This window comes from Microcaecilia unicolor, chromosome 5 (genome assembly GCF_901765095.1).
Source record: "Microcaecilia unicolor chromosome 5, aMicUni1.1, whole genome shotgun sequence".
In the NCBI taxonomy this organism is placed as follows: Eukaryota; Metazoa; Chordata; class Amphibia; order Gymnophiona; family Siphonopidae; genus Microcaecilia; species Microcaecilia unicolor.
Genome location: NC_044035.1, coordinates 255,697,159 through 255,714,105, shown reverse-complemented (window position 1 = coordinate 255,714,105; position 16,947 = coordinate 255,697,159). Strand labels below are relative to the sequence as shown.

Below are 16,947 nucleotides of genomic sequence, written 5' to 3'. Positions count from 1 at the left end.
AGTCTCTCGTCTGTTACCAACGCCCGGATACCCTTCAAGGTAGCTGACACATCCCATGTTACTAGTGAGGTCCCGAGATCTTGTTCCCATTTCCGTTTAAGGTCAGCATACTGCGTCTGGGGCCTGCGCTTAGCCAGGGCCCCGTACAATGCCGATACCGACTGCTTCTCTATTTGCAACTCCTCAAAGAAGACCCGGAGTAGTTCCCCCATCCGCCCCTTCAAATGTGCTTGATTCAGGGATTTCATATAATGGCGGACCTGTGCATAGGCAAACCTGTTACCCCAAGCTGTTCCCACTTTGTCCTGAAGAGCATCAAATAGCATCATTTCCCCATTTTCCAATAGCAGATGTTCCAATCTGGTGATACCCAGCCCTTGCCATCTACCAAAGGTCGGGATGTCTATCCCCGCCTCAAAAACTGGATTACCTACAATTGGGATTTGATCCGTAATATACGGTTGACCCCCCATCTGCCGCATCCACCATTGCCACGTCTCCCGAAGAGGCTGTAGAATTATGCTTTTTTTAAATTTAGCAGGGAGTTGGCTACGGGGTAAATGAAGCAGTGCTAATATATCATATGGAGCAAAAAAGGCTTCCTCTAAGTCTGTAGGTGTATAATATTGCGTAGCATTAATCACATCTCCCAGGTGACGCAACAAACACGCCTGATTATATAGGAACACGTCTGGGATACCCATTCCCCCCTGCCTCCAGCTCCTTATTAACATGTTCTGGCGAACTTTAGGCTTCTTACCTGTCCAGCAAAACCGACCAAAAAGACGCATCAAGCGTTTCAAATCGGTCCTCGACAAGCGCATAGGCAAGGTTTGTAGAACATATAACCAGCGCGGAAACAGCACCATTTGAACTAAATGTATCCGCCCCATTAATGACAACGGAAGGCTCATCCAGGAATCTAATTTAGCCTTAGTATGCTCTAGCAAGATCTTAACATTTAGCTGATATAAGTTTGAAGTATTCATTGTAAGTCGAATACCTAAGTATTTAAAGGACTCTCTAGCCCACCTCAATGGAAATTCAGGCTCCCAGTCCCTCTGATTTACCTCTGGCGAGGCCAGAGCTTCAGACTTGTCCAAGTTGATCCGGAAACCTGAGTAGTCTCCATATTCACGGAATGTTTCCAATAACGTGTCTAAGGATTCCCTTGGGTTTGTAAGATGTACCAAAATATCGTCTGCAAAGGCTGCGATCTTAAACATGTGGGTCCCCACGCCAACTCCCCGGATTAATGGGTTTGCCATGATATCTCTGATAAGGGGATCTAAAACTAAAACAAAAAGAAGAGGAGACAAAGGGCATCCCTGTCTCGTGCCTCTCCTAATAAAGAAACTTTCCGACTCCATCCCGTTTACCCTCAATGTGGCACTAGGGCTAGCATATAGAGCATGAATTGCCTCAACAAATCTTCCTGAAAAGCCATAATGTTCCAACGTATCAAAAAGAAACTTCCAGTGAACCTTATCAAAGGCCTTTTCCGCATCAAAGCTGACCAACAGCGATGCTACCTTTGTCTGTGAGCTGTGCTCTAATGATGTCAATATTACCCTCAGGTTTTTACTCACCGCCCTTCCTCCCACAAAACCCACCTGACTTTCATGAATCAGCCGAGGGAGGAACCTCGCCAGTCTATTAGCCAAGATTTTTGCCAACAACTTGGTATCATAATTCAATAGAGAGATAGGCCGATACGAGGTCGGCTCCAGCGGGTCTCTCCCCGGCTTTAGCAAGACTATTATTTGGGCCCTATTCAAGTCAGGGGGTATCCTCTGTCCCTCTATCAATTGGTTCAAAAATCTAGTAATGGCGGGTATAACTCCTCCTTCCATCAATTTATAAAATTCTCCTCTTAAGCCATCAGGTCCCGGGCCTTTCAATCGCGGGCTGCGGGCTATGACCATACTAACTTCGTCCTCAGTAATTAATTGATTAAGGCTATCTAACTCTTGTGGTGTGAGCTTTGGTAAGGCTAAATTTTCCAAGTACAACTGATTTGATAGGCCTCCTTCTTAGCGTTTAACTTTAAAAAAGGAGACTATGATAAAATGAGAAGAACAGTGAAAAGAAAACTTAGAGGAGCGACTGCGAGGGTCAAAAATTTACATCAGGCATGGATGCTGTTCAAAAACACCATCCTGGAAGCCCAGGCCAAATATATTCCGTGTATTAAAAAAGGAGGACGGAAGTCCAAACTACAGCCGGAATGGTTAAAAAGTGAGGTGAAGGAAGCTATTAGAGCTAAAAGAGAATCCTTCGGAGAATGGAGGAAGGAACTGACTGAAAATAATAAGAAACGGCATAAGGAATGTCAAGTCAAATTCAAAGTGCTGATAAGGAAAGCTAAGAGGGACTTCGAAAAAAAGATTGCATTGGAGGCAAAAACACATAGTAAACATTTTTTTTACATATATTAAAAGCAGGAAGCTGGCAAAAGAATCAGTTGGACCGCTAGATGACCGAGGAGTAAAAGGGGCGATCAGGGAAGACAAAGCTGTAGCGGAGAGATTAGATGAATTCTTTGCTTCGGTCTTCACCGAGGAAAATTTGGGTGGGATACCAGTGCCGGAAATGGTATTCGAAGCTGACGAGTCGGAGAAACTTAATGAATTCTCTGTAAACCTGGAGGATGTAATGGGGCAGTTCTACAAACTGAAGAGTAGCAAATCTCCTGGACCGGATGGTATTCATCCCAGAGTACTGATAGAACTGAAAAATGAGCTTGCGGAGCTATTGTTAGAAATATGTAATTTATCCTTAAAATCGAGCGTGGTACCGGAAGATAGGAGGGTGGCCAATGTCACGCCGATTTTTTAAAAAGTTTCCAGAGGAGATCTGGGAAATTATAGACCGGTGAGTCTGACGTCAATGCCGGGCAACATGGTAGAGACTATTATTAAGAACAAAATTACAGAGTATATTCAAAAGCATGGATTAATGAGACAAAGTCAACATGGATTTAGTGAAGGGAAATCTTGCCTCACCAATCTACTACATTTCTTTGAAGGGGTGAACAAACATGTAGATAAAGGGGAGCCGGTTGATATTGTGTATCTGGAGTTTCAGAAAGAGTTTGACAAAGTACCTCATGAAAGACTCCAGAGGAAACTGGAGAGTCATGGGATAGGAGGTAGTGTTCTATTGTGGATTATAAACTGGTTAAAAGATAGAAAACAGAGAGTAGGGTTAAATGGTCAGTATTCTCAATGGAGAAGGGTAGTTAGTGGGGTTCCCCAGGGCTCTGTGCTGGGACCGCTGCTTTTTAATATATTTATAAATGACCTAGAGATGGGAGTAACTAGTGAGGTAATTAAATTTGCTGATGACACAAAGTTATTCAAAGTTGTTAAATCGTGGGAGGATTGTGAAAAATTACAAGAGGACCTTACGAGACTGGGAGACTGGGCGTCTAAATGGCAGATGACGTTTAATGTGAGCAAGTGCAAAGTGATGCATGTGGGAAAGAAGAACCTGAATTATAGCTACGTCATGCAAGGTTCCACGTTAGGAGTCATGGACCAAGAAAGGGATCTAGGTGTCGTCGTCGATGATACGTTGAAACCTTTTGCTCAGTGTGCTGCTGCGGCTAAGAAAGCAAATAGAATGTTAGGTATTATTAGGAAAGGAATGGAAAACAAAAATGAGGATGTTATAATGCCTTTGTATCGCTCCATGGTGCGACCGCACCTCGAATATTGTGTTCAATTCTGGTCGCTGCATCTCAAAAAAGATATAGTGGAATTAGAAAAGGTGCAGAGAAGGGCGACAAAAATGATAAAGGGGATGGAACGACTTCCCTATGAGGAAAGGCTAAAGCGGCTAGGGTTCTTCAGCTTGGAGAAAAGGCGGCTGAGAGGAGATATGATAGAGGTCTATAAAATAATGAGTGGAGTTGATCGGGTAGATGTGACGCGTCTGTTCACGCTTTCCAAAAATACTAGGACTAGGGGGCATGCGATGAAGCTACAATGTAGTAAATTTAAAACAAATCGGAGAAAATGTTTCTTCACTCAACGTGTAATTAAACTCTGGAATTCGTTGCCAGAGAATGTGGTAAAGGTGGTTAGCTTAGCGGAGTTTAAAAAAAGGTTTGGACGGCTTCCTAAAGGAAAAGTCCATAGACCGTTATTAAATGGATGGGGAAAATCCACTATTTCTGGGATAAGCAGTATAAAATGTTTTGTACATTTTTGGGATCTTGCCGGGTATTTGTGACCTGGATTGTCCACTGTTGGAAACAGGATGCTGGGCTCGATGGACCTTTGGTCTTTCCCAGTATGGCAATACTTGTGTACTTAAGACTCCTATGCCACTCTGAAATATGCCTGGGAGCAGGGGAAAGGGGGGCAAGTGGAGGGGTATCCCAGATTTAAAGTAGAAAAAGGAATATTAATGCGGGTAGGCCCTAAGGGCAGGGAGGAGGGGTTGAGGAAGCAGATTGTGGTTCCTAGGGGCTTCCGGAGGTTGGTATCAAATTGGCCCATGATCACCCACTCAGGGGGCATAAAGGGGCGCAAAATACGCTGACCCAGGTCTTGCACAGGTGCTATTGGCCAGGAATATACAAGGAGATAGAGTCATACTGCAATTCTTGCCCTAATTGTCAGAGGGTGGGGGAGTGTTGTCCTGAACGCGTTCCCTTACAACCCCTGCCTCGTATTGGCCAGCCTATGGGTAGGGTAGCTATGGATATTGTGGGGCCTCTGATCAAGTCTAGTCGAGGATACTCGTACATTCTGGTAATTATGGACATGGGATCAAGATTTCCTTGGGCAATACCTTTAAGAAATATCTCAGCTAAGGTTATAGCTGCTGAGTTGATACGCGTTTTCTGCGAAGTGGGTTTTCCCCGGGAGGTCTTAACCGATAAAAGCACCAATTTTCTGTCGAGCACCCTGACTCAAGTCTTGGAGGCCTTAATAACCCAAAGGGAGGAGGAGGGAGATGAGGATTTGGGTCCCCAAATCTCCGAAATCTTTCGCCCAGTGGACACTCACATAAATGGTGAACTCCAACAGGGGCAAAGAAGGGAGATGGAAAGCTTATTGGCAGAGTTCCAGGATGTGTTGACTCCTTGCCCTGGGGAAACCCACTTATTAATGCATGATATCGTGACAAAGGGGGGGGGGAAGGTGGTGAAACAAAGGCCTTATCGCTTGTCCCCCCAGAAAAAGCAGGAGGTTGTAAAGCAAGTCCAGAAGATGCTAGACTTCGGGGTTATCGAGGAGTCATATAGCCCGTGGTCTAGCCCTGTAGTCTTGGTGCCCAAGTCGGATGGCACGTGGCATTCTTGCATCGATTTCCGTCAGGTAAATGCTTTATCTGCCCCGGATGCGTACCCCATGTCTCATATTGAGGAGCTACTACATCGGCTAGGACCGGCCAAATACCTGTCTACCATGGACTTCACCAAGGACTACTAGCAAATCCCGCTCTCGGCTGAAGCAAGTCCCAAAATGGCTTTTTGTACTCCGGTGGGCTTGTATCAGTTCAAACGCATGCCACTTGGCTTAAATTCAGCTGCGGACAGCTGCCAACAACTGCTGGACAGGGTGTTCCGTCCCCACCAGTAGTATGTGGCCGCCTATATGGATGATGTCGTGGTCCATAGTCCAGATTGGGAAACCCATGTTAACCAGTTGAGGCAGGTGTTGGGTGCTTTTAGACGGGCGGGCTTCACCCTGAATCCCCAGAAATGCCACTTCGCTCAGCGGGAAGTAAAATACTTAGGGTATAAGGTGGGGAATAAAGAGGTGAGGCCGCTAGTGGACAAGGTTCAAGTGATTAGGGAATTCCCGTTGCCCCAGACAAAGAAACAATTAAGAGGCTTCTTGGGATTAATAGGATATTACCGATGGTTCATTCCTCATTTTTCCGCCTTGGCCACTCCTTTGACGGATATGCTCCAAGGGAAAAGGTCTAATCAGTTGAGTTGGAATGAGGGGGAGCGTAGGGAATTCCAGGGTTTGCAGGAGGCCCTGTGTGAGGAACCCGTCCTAAAGGCAGTGGATTTTGAAAAGCCTTTTGTGTTGCAAACGGATGCCTCAGGGGTGGGCTTAGGAGCAGTTCTATCCCAGGTACATGGTGATGAAGAACATCCCATCATGTACCTAAGTAGGAAGTTACTCCCCCATGAAAGGCACTACGTGGCTATAGAAAAAGAATGCTTAGCCACTAAGTGGGCTGTGCAGGCCACCCAATATTATGTGGAGGGACGTCGCTTCCTGTGGAAATGTAAGCTACACCTGCACCAGCCTCTCATCTACTGAGTACCAAGTTCTTTGAGTGCTGTCTCCTCCTCCTCCTCTTCTTCCTCCTTGCTTTAACAGTACAAGTGTGGAAAGTCTTACATTAAGGAGGTGGTAGAGACACAAATGATGATGGAATTCAAAAAGGCGTGGGATGAACACAGAAGATCTCTAATTAGAAAATGGAAGTTATAAAAAACCTAACCTTAAATGGCTGCATGTGTGTATGGATGTGTGAAGTAATGCTTGGATGGTGACTGGCTGTGATTAACTAGGGCCGATACCGGACAGACTTGTATGGTCTGTGTCTAATATATGGAAGTCTGGTTTAGGATGGGCTGGAAAGGGCTTAGACAGCAACTTCAGTGGCTGGAACATAAGGACAGTTCTAGATTTTATGATCTGTGTCCCACAAATGAGAAGATGCATAGACTGGAGTGGGCTTCAACGACAACTCCAGCAGTTGGAACATAAGGATAGGGCCAGATAGACTTCTATGGTCTATGTTCCAGAAACACAAAAGAAAGACCATAATCAAGTATATAATATCACACTCGTTGATTTAATCATGAACTGATAATGAGTGTGACTATTGGGCAGACTGGATGGACCATTCAGGTCTTTATTTGCTGTCACTTGTTATGTTACAATTAATCCTCTTTGCTCCCGGGCTGATGAGCAGACCTCAGCTCTGACAGAGGCATGAGCATCAGATGTCACCTGACCTACTGGCGCGTGCATGTGGTGACCTCTCAGCACACAGTGCCAGTAAATCAGAGACAAATCTTACATGTGCACACCAGAGTGTTCCAAGTTTCAGCTTCCATTCCTTCCTTGCCTACAGTGCTGTGGCTCAAATCCAGAGAGAGACTGAAGGAGCTGATTGGAATTTTCTTTTATGTATCATTAAATTCTTACAGTGATGGGTGTGGATGGGTTAAATTCTTGCAGGGATGGGTTGGAATGGGTTACATTTTTGCGGGGATGGATGGGGATGGGTAAGATTCCAGTGGGGACGGGTAAGATTCCAGCAGGGATGGGCGGGGATGGGTAAGATTTCTGTCCCCGTGCAACTCTCTACTTTAGTATAGAGCTTACAGGAGTAGCTGCTTCTTCATAAAGAATTGGATGCAATAATTCCATTTGTTCACAGAACACAGAGGAATATAATAAATAAATAAAACAGACCCACCTTTATCTCTGTTTGTTTGGTTGCTTCATCACTTAATTCTGGAGAGGTTACTGATTTTGGACCTCTAGTAGATTTCCTTGTCTTCCCAGAAGGGGTGGCAGAACGAGGAGCTGGGATAATGCTGGGACTATAAACAGAGGGAATATTCAGCATGGCTGCTAATATGGGATCTGTCTCCACTGTAAAAAAATAAAAAAGCAAGCAAAATACAATAAACTCTCAAAGCATGGCAACACAACTCTAAATACAGAAAGATATTTGCTGACACAAGAGCAGTGCTGGAAAGAGCTGATGGCTTCCATATGAGTGTTCTATCTGCAAAACAAATCAGGGTCAAATGTAATTATTAGGTACCCCTAGGTGCTGGAGTCATGATGTCATGCCAAATAACATGGATTACACTTCAGGACAACCTCTTCATGTCATTTATAGGCACAAAAACACTTAGCTGACTTGTGATCTGGGTCTAGATACTTTTAAGCATCAGTTATGGGTATCTGCTTTGGATATAGTCTAGCCATAGAGCCTCTATTTCTTACAGTCACTGGGAATTTCTTTTGGGCAATATCACCAAAAAAAAAAAAAGAGGTGATGTGAAATTTAACAAATTGATTTTTGGAAATGAAAACATAACCAAGCTGCCAAGAGCACTGGAAAAACAGTAAAGAGATGGAAGTAAAATAAAGAAAGAAAACTTACAACACATCAAAAAACCTAAGGAGACATAAGGGCCCCCTTGTAATAAAGTGCACTATAATTTTGCGGTTACCATGTGTTAATGGCCAAAATTTCATATATAGTAACTCCAAAGCCTCTGTGATAGGGGTATGCCCAATATCACCACATATAGTTAAAGTTCAGACTCTACATTTACCCCTTAATTCTATAAACTTGTGCACACAATTGTATGCTTAGCCCTCAAAGTTGCACACACAAGTTATAGTGTCAGTTATGCACATAACATAAATTAATAATTAGCTGCTAAATAACAACCAATTATTGGCTGTAATTGGCACCAATTGGCATTAATTAGCAGTTATTGCATAACTGCTTTTAGTTGAGATTCTGTAAATGTGCACACATAACCCACAGCGTGCAACTGCAAGGGGGGCATAGACCTGAGAGAGGCATGGGCAGGTCAGGGGCATGCCTAGCATTTACACACATATCTTATAGAATACTAGCATTTAAGTGCCTAATTGCCTACATTAAGACATGAGAATTTACACCAGCCATGGAGCTAGTGTAAGTGCCCGCGCCTAAAGTTAGACATAGAAATGCAGACCTATGCTATGGCAAAGATATTTAACTGTAGCAGGTGTTCTCTGAGAACAGCAGGCCAAATATTCTCACATCTGGGTGATGTCATACGACAGAGCCTGATGTGAATGCCGACTGGTGTATATAGCAAGTAGAAAATTATAGCAAAGTCCAACCATTTATGTGATTCCTTAGTAAAACATTATAGCTATAAGAATACAACTCCCAGGGGAGGTGTGAAGTATGTAAGAATACTTGGCCTGCTGTCCTCGGAGAACACCTATCTTTGCTTTCTCCAAGGACAAGCAGGCCATAGTATTCTCACATCTGGGAATTCCTAGCTACCAGGCTCACTGAAAACAACAATGCTAGGACAATAGGGACTGAAAATGTTGAAGCCTTGAGTCAATCAACCTGAAACTATATACAACTGGTTTATGAAGGTACAGCCTGGAACAGAACAAAATTGAGCCTAGGAGAGTGGAGTTGGATTCTAGAAAGCAAACAAATCCTTCAAGACCATCTGACCAAACCGGCTTTCATGTCAGGTATTCTGCTCAAGACAGTAGTGAGATGTGAATATATTACAGAACACATACACAAACATGGTTTAATGGGACAAAGTCAGCATGAGTGGAGGAGTGGCCTAGTGGTTAGGGTGGTGGACTTTGGTCCAGGGGAACTGAGGAACTGAGTTTGATTCCCAATTCAGGCACAGGCAGCTCCTTGTGACTCTGGGCAAGTCACTTAATCCTCCATTGCCCCATGTAAGCTGCATTGAGCCTGCCATGAGTGGGAAAGCGCGGGGTACAAATGTAACAAAAATAAATTAAAAAATGAGTTCAGCCAAGGGACGTCTTGCCTCACCAGTTTGCTTCATTTCTTTGAAGGCGTGGAGAAAGGTGAGACGTTTGATGTAGTGCATCTAGATTTTCAGAAAGCTCCTCATGAGACTCCTGAGAAAATTAAGAGCCATGGGATAGGAGGTAAGGTTCTGGTGTGGATTAGGAATTGGTTATTGGACAGAAAACAGAAGGTAGGGTTAAATGGCCATTTCTCTCTGTGGAGGAGGGTGAACAGTGGACTGCTGCAGGGATCTCTACTGAGACCGGTGCTGTTTAACTTATTTATAAAAGATATGGAAATCGGAACGACGAGTGAGGTGATTAAATTTGCAGTTGATACAAAACTATTCAAGGTTGTTAAAACATGTGCGCATTGTGAAAAATTGCAGGAAGACCTTAGGAAATTGGAAGACTGGCCATCCAAATGGCAGATGAAATTTGATGTGGACAAATACAAGGTGATGCACATTGGAAAGAATAATCTGAATCATAGTTACCTGATGCTAGGGTCCACCTTGGGGATCAGCACTCAAGCAGAAGATCTAAGTGTCATTGTAGATAATATGCTGAAATCTTCTGCTCAGTGTGCGGCTGTGGCCAAAAAAGCAAACAGTAAGCAAGGAATTATTAGGAAAGGGACGGTGAATAACACCGAAAATACTATAATGCCTTTGTATCGTTCCACGGTGACTCCGCACCTTGAGTATTATGTTCAGTTCTGGTAAAAAAAGATATAGCAGAATTTAAAAAAGGTTCAAAGAAGAGTGACCAAAATGATAACGGGGATGGAACTCCTCTCGTATGAGGAAAGTCTAAAGTGGTTAGGGCTCTTCAGCTTGGAAAACAGACAGATGAGGGGAGATATGATTGAGGTCTACAAAATCCTGAGTGGTGTAGAATGAGTAGAAGTAAATCGATTTTTCACTCGTTCCAAAAGTACAAAGACTAGGGGACATTCGAGGAAGTTACGTATATGGAAATACTTTTAAAACAAATAGGAGGAAATATTTTTTTCACTCAACGAATAGTTAAGTTCTGGAACTCTTTCGTGGAGGATGTGGTAACAGCAGTTAGGTATCTGGGTTTAAAAAAGGTTTGGACAAATTAATGGAGGAAAAGTCCATAATCTGCTATTGAGACAGACATGGGAAGCAACTGCTTGCCCTGGGGTTTGTAGTATGGAGTGTTGCCATGATTTGGGTTTCTGCCAGGTACTTGTGACCTGGCTTGGCCACTGTTTGGAAAACAGGATACTGGGCTAGATGGACCATTGGTCTGACCCAGTATGGCTACTCTTGTGTTGTGTGTGTGTGTGTGTGTGTGTGTGTGTGTGTGTGTGTGTAAGATGGAACTCTGACACTACCTTAGGAAGGAACTTTGGGTGTGTGAGAAGAACTACTCTGTTGTAATGAAACTTCATATAAGGTGGATCAGCTACTAGGGCCTGAAAGCTCATTGACGCTACGAGCTGAAGTGATCGCCACAAAAACACAACTTTCCAAGTCAAAATACTTTAGTTGACAGGTGCCAAGTGGCTCAAAAGGAGCTCCAAGCAGCTTGGATAAAATGATGTTTAGATCTTATAAGTACATAAGTAATGCCACACTGGGAAAAGACCAAGGGTACATTGAGCCCAGCATCCTATCCACGACAGCGGCCAATCCAGGCCAAGGGCATCTGGCAAGCTTCCCAAACATACAAACATTCTATACATGTTATTCCTGGAATTGTGGATTTTTCCCAAGTCCATTTAGTAGCGGTTTATGGACTTGTCCTTTGGGAAACCGTCTAACCCCTTTTTAAACTCTGTCAAGCTAACCGCTTTCACCACGTTCTCCGGCAACGAATTACAGAGTTTAATTACGCGTTGGGTGAAGAAACATTTTCTCTGATTTGTTTTAAATTTACTACACTGTAGTTTCATCGCATGCCCCCTAGTCCTAGTATTTTTGGAAAGTGTGAACAGACGCTTCACATCCACCTGTTCCACTTCACTCATTATTTTATACTAGCCGTTAAGCCCGTAACAACGGGCTAGTTTTTTGTTTTCCTATGCCCTCCCCCCCCCATCCACCAAACCTGCTCTCTCCCCTGCCCTCCCCCCAGCGTCTGTTTCCCTCAGTTCCGCCCCCTCCTTCCCTCCCTGCTCCCTCCTCCTCCGATTTCCACGTCCATGTCCAAGCCCTCCTCCCTATTGGGCTGTACTGCTGGTGGAGGTGGGGCTTGGACTTCTACACCCTCAGCGTTCCGACTCTACTGCGCTTTTGCAGGTGAGTCGGTCACTTGCCGTTTATATGTTTGATACCTCTATCATGTCTCCCCTCAGCCGTCTCTTCTCCAAGCTGAAAAGCCCTAGCCTCCTTAGTCTTTCTTCATAGGGAAGTCGTCCCATCCCCGCTATCATTTTAGTCGCCCTTCGTTGCACCTTTTCCAGTTCCACTATATCTTTCTTGAGATGCTGCGACCAGAATTGAACACAATACTCAAGGTGCGGTCGCACCATGGAGCGATATAACAGCATTACAACATCGTCACACCTGTTTTCCATATCTTTCCTAATAATACCCAACATTCTATTCGCTTTCCGAGCCGCAGCAGTACACTGAGCAGAAGGTTTCAGTGTATTATCAATGACGACACCCAGTTCCCTTTCTTGGTTCGTAACTCCTAACGTGGAACCTTGCATGACGTAGCTATAATTCAGGTTCTTTTTTCCCACATGCATCACCTTGCACTTGCTCACATTAAACGCCATCTGCCACCTAGCCGCCCAGTCTCCCAGTCTCGTAAGGTCCTTCTGTAATTTTTCACAATCCTGTTGCGAGTTAACGACTTTGAATAACTTTGTGTCATCAGCAAATTTAATTACCTCGCTAGTTACTCCCATCTCTAAATCATTTATAAATATATTAAAAAACAGCGGTCCTAGCACAGACCCCTGAGGAACCCCACTAACTACCCTTCTCCATTGTGAATACTGCCCATTTAACCCCACTCTGTTTCCTATCCTTCAACCAGTTTTTAATCCACAGTAGGATTAAAAACTGGTTGAAGGACACAGTAGGAGGTTCAACTGGGGGGGGGGGGGCTTTGTCAACAACAAACTTCTCATTAATCTAACAAGTAAAGGCTTGACAGAGATGGGCTTACCACCTACCTGAGAATGGTAAGAACTGATTGCACTGATATGTACCTTTACAAAGGTGCAGGAGGTATTCAAGCAGTTTTTGTGTACAGCAAGAGATAGAATCTAGGCCTTGCCCCAGTGGTGTGCTGGTAACTTTTTAACAACAGGCTCTCTCCCCGGTCCACCTCTGCGCCCCCCCCCCCCCCCCCCAAATTGCAGAGCTGGCTATACCCGGGGAGAGAACCTGGGGGGGAGGGGGGATAATGCATTACTCTCTCCGGGAATTTTTTTTTTTTTTTAAATGCTCCAAGGCTCCAATCTAATTCATGTGGGATAAAATGCCATAAATAAGTAAATAAATAGATAGAAACTCTGAACGTTGAGCACGAGTCCCATAACATGATGTCCGTTTTAGAAGCCCTTTACCAGGAGAAAAAAAAGAGTCTCTGCACCAATAACAGGGTTAGGTGTCCCTATAACCAGCCCCTCCAAATGACACACTGATTATGATTTATAACTTCTCCACTACAGCACTGTGATGTTCCTGAAACTAAAATTGAAGCAGAAAAAAAAGAAAAAGCAAGGAAGAGGCAACAAAAAGAGGAGAAGGTACCCAAAGAGAAAAGACACTCACAAATCACTAAACCCAAAACACATACTAGGAAATGTAGTTGGAAAGCAATGACCACTAATGCTCACAGTCTAAGCAATAAAATTCATGACCTTCAAGCCCTGATGTTGGAGACTGACTTGGACATAGTTGCAGTCACAGAGACATGGCTCCATGGTTCCCATGAATGGGATGTAAACATACCAGGCTATAACCTTTTTAGGAAGGATAGGGAGGGACGTAAAGGTGGAGGAGTAGCTCTGTATGTGAGAGATGATATCGCAGCGACTGAAATGACAGGGAAGTGGGGAAAGGAAGAAGCGATATGGATCACCTTAAAAAGAGAGGATAGAACCTTGGTCCACGTGGGTGTTGTCTATAGACCCCCGACACAATTGGAAGAACTAGATAAAGATCTGATCGCTGATATTCAAAAGTTGGGGAAGAAAAGAGAGGTGCTGTTGTTGGGAGATTTTAATCTGCCGGATGTAGATTGGAAGGTTCCATCTGCAAAATCGGAAAGAAGTAGAGAGATTGTGGATGCTTTCCAAAGTGCTCTGCTCAGACAAATGGTGAACGAACCCACGAGGGAGGGAGCCACGTTGGATCTGGTGCTCACAAATGGGGATAGTGTGTCAAATGTCCGAGTGGCTGCGCACCTGGGAAACAGTGACCATCAAACGGTTTGTTTTGATGTAACGGCTCATGTGGATGGCGGCCACTCTAAACTCAAAGTCCTGGATTTCAAGCGAGCTGACTTTAACAAAATGGAAGAATACCTAAGGAAGGAGCTGATGGGCTGGGAGGACATACGAGAAGTGGAAGGACAGTGGTCCAGGCTAAAAGAAGTAATAAACAGGGCCACAGACCTTTATGTAAGGAGGGTAAATAAAAGCAAGAGAAAAAGGAAACCGATATGGTTTTCAAAGCAAGTGGCTGAGAAAATAAAGGCTAAAGAGTTAGCGTTCCAGAAATACAAAAAATCTCAAGTAGAGGAACACGGGGAGGAATACCGGATGAAACTGAAAGAAGCCAAGAGAGAGGTACGTCTGGCGAAGGCGCAAGCGGAAGAACAAATGGCTAGAAATGTACGGAGGGGAGACAAAAACTTCTTCAGGTATATTAGTGAAAGGAGAAAGACTAAAAAGGGGATTGTGAGACTAAAAGATACAGCAAAACGCTATGTAGAAAATGATGAAGAAAAAGCTGATTTGCTAAATAGATACTTTTGTTCTGTTTTTACTGAAGAAAATCCTGGGGAAGGACCGAGAGGGACTGGCAAAAATACACCTGAAAACGAACTGGATAGAGCACCGTTCACGGAAGAGAGTGTCTATGAACAACTTGGAAAGCTAAAGGTGGATAAAGCCATGGGGCCAGACGGGATCCACCCCAGAATACTGAGGGAACTCAGAGAGGTTCTGGCGGGTCCTCTTAAAGATTTGTTTAATAAATCCTTGGAGACAGGAGAGGTTCCGAGGGATTGGAGAACGGCGGAGGTGGTCCCTCTTCACAAAAGTGGTGATAGGGAAGAAGCTGGAAACTACAGGCCGGTAAGCCTCACTTCGGTTATTGGAAAAGTAATGGAAGCCATGCTGAAGGAAAGGATAGTGAATTTCCTGGAAGCCAATAAGTTGCAAGATCCGAGACAACATGGTTTCACCAAAGGGAAGTCGTGCCAAACGAATCTCATTGAATTCTTTGACTGGGTGACGGGAGAATTAAATCAAGGACGTGCTATGGACGTCATCTACTTAGATTTCAGCAAGGCTTTTGACACGGTTCCCCACAGGAGGCTCTTGAATAAACTAGAAGGGCTGAAGATAGGACCCGAAGTGGTGAACTGGATTAGGAACTGGTTGACGGGCAGACGCCAGAGGGTGGTAGTGAATGGAGTTCGCTCGGAGGAGGGAAAGGTGAGTAGTGGAGTGCCTCAGGGATCGGTGCTGGGGCCCATTCTGTTCAATATATTTGTGAGTGACATTGCAGAAGAGTTACAAGGTAAAGTTTGCCTTTTTGCGGATGACACCAAGATTTGCAACAGAGTGGACACCCCGGAGGGAGTGGAAAGCATGAAAAAAGATCTGAAGAAGCTGGAAGAATGGTCTAACGTTTGGCAATTAAAATTCAATGCGAAGAAATGCAAAGTGATGCACTTAGGGAGTAGAAATCCAAGGGAGGCCTATGTGTTAGGTGGGGAGAGCCTGATAGGCACGGACGGGGAGAGGGATCTTGGGGTGATAGTATCTGAGGACCTGAAGGCGATGAAACAGTGCGACAAGGCGGTGGCCGTAGCGAGAAGGTTGCTAGGCTGTATAGAGAGAGGTGTGACCAGCAGAAAAAAGGAGGTTTTAATGCCCCTGTATAAGACATTGGTGAGGCCCCACCTGGAGTATTGTGTTCAGTTTTGGAGGCCATACCTTGCGAAGGATGTTAAAAAAATGGAAGCGGTACAAAGAAAAGCTACGAGGATGGTATGGGAGTTGCGTTCCAAGACATATGAAGAGAGACTTGCTGACCTGAACATGTATACTCTGGAGGAAAGGAGGAACAGGGGTGATATGATACAGACGTTCAAATATTTGAAAGGTATTAATCCGCAAACGAATCTTTTCCGGAGATGGGAAGGCGGTAGAACGAGAGGACATGAAATGAGATTGAAGGGGGGCAGACTCAGGAAAGATGTCAGGAAGTATTTCTTCACGGAGAGGGTGGTGAATGCTTGGAATGCCCTCCCGCAGGAGGTGGTGGAGATGAAAACGGTAACGGAATTCAAGCATGCGTGGGACAGGCATAAAGGAATCCTGTGCAGAAGGAATGGATCCACAGAAGCTTAGCTGAAATTGGGTGGCAGGGGGAAGAGGGGTTGGTGGTTGAGAGGCTAGGATGGGGGAGGGCAGATTTTTATACGGGGTCTGTGCCGGAGCCGGTGATGGGAGGCGGGAAATACTGCTGCACAGATTTATACGGTCTGTGCCTGAAAAAGACAGGTACAAATCAAGGTAAGGTATACACATATGAGTTTATCGTGGGCAGACTAGATGGACCGTGCAGGTCTTTTTCTGCCGTCATATACTATGTTACTATGTTACTATGTATAACAAATTACTACTCTACCTATGAGAAGTTATTCCCTTATTATACTTCCTCTGTGTACATCCCTATGCACAAAATGGCGACATTTTTAAGAATTTAACTTTTTTTTTTTTTTTTACAGTATAGCAAACTTATTTTTTTATTTTTGTTACATTTGTACCCCGCTCTTTCCCATTCATGGCAGGCTCAATGCAGCTTACATATACAGGTATTTATTTGTACCTGGGGCAATGGAGGGTTATGTGACTTGCCCAGAGTCACAAGGAGCTATGCCTGAAGTGGGAATCGAACTCAGTTCCTCAGTTCCCCAGGACCAGAGTCCACCACCCTAACCACTAGGCCACTCCTCCACTTACTTACCTGTAGTAGGTATTCTCCGAGGACAGCAGGCTGATTGTCCTCACTGAAGGGTGACGTCCACGGCAGCCCCAGGTCTGGAAAATCTTCCTAGCAACACAGTTTGCTAGAGTCTTCGAGCGTGCGGGTGCGTGACGGCACACCGCGCATGTGCCGCCATCTTCCAGCTCGTCATGCAAGAACCCCACTTT

General features: G+C 44.6%; 1 protein-coding gene across 1 annotated transcript in view; it reads right to left on the bottom strand.

Moving 5' to 3' along the window:
- Positions 1 to 16,947, bottom strand: part of SPAG17 (sperm associated antigen 17) — a 994,731-nt gene that overhangs the window by 403,485 nt on the left and 574,299 nt on the right. Inside the window, exon 24 of the mRNA XM_030205033.1 lies at positions 7,462 to 7,640. Coding sequence (XP_030060893.1) covers positions 7,462 to 7,640 — 179 coding nt within the window. The remainder of the gene's footprint in view (positions 1 to 7,461; positions 7,641 to 16,947) is intronic.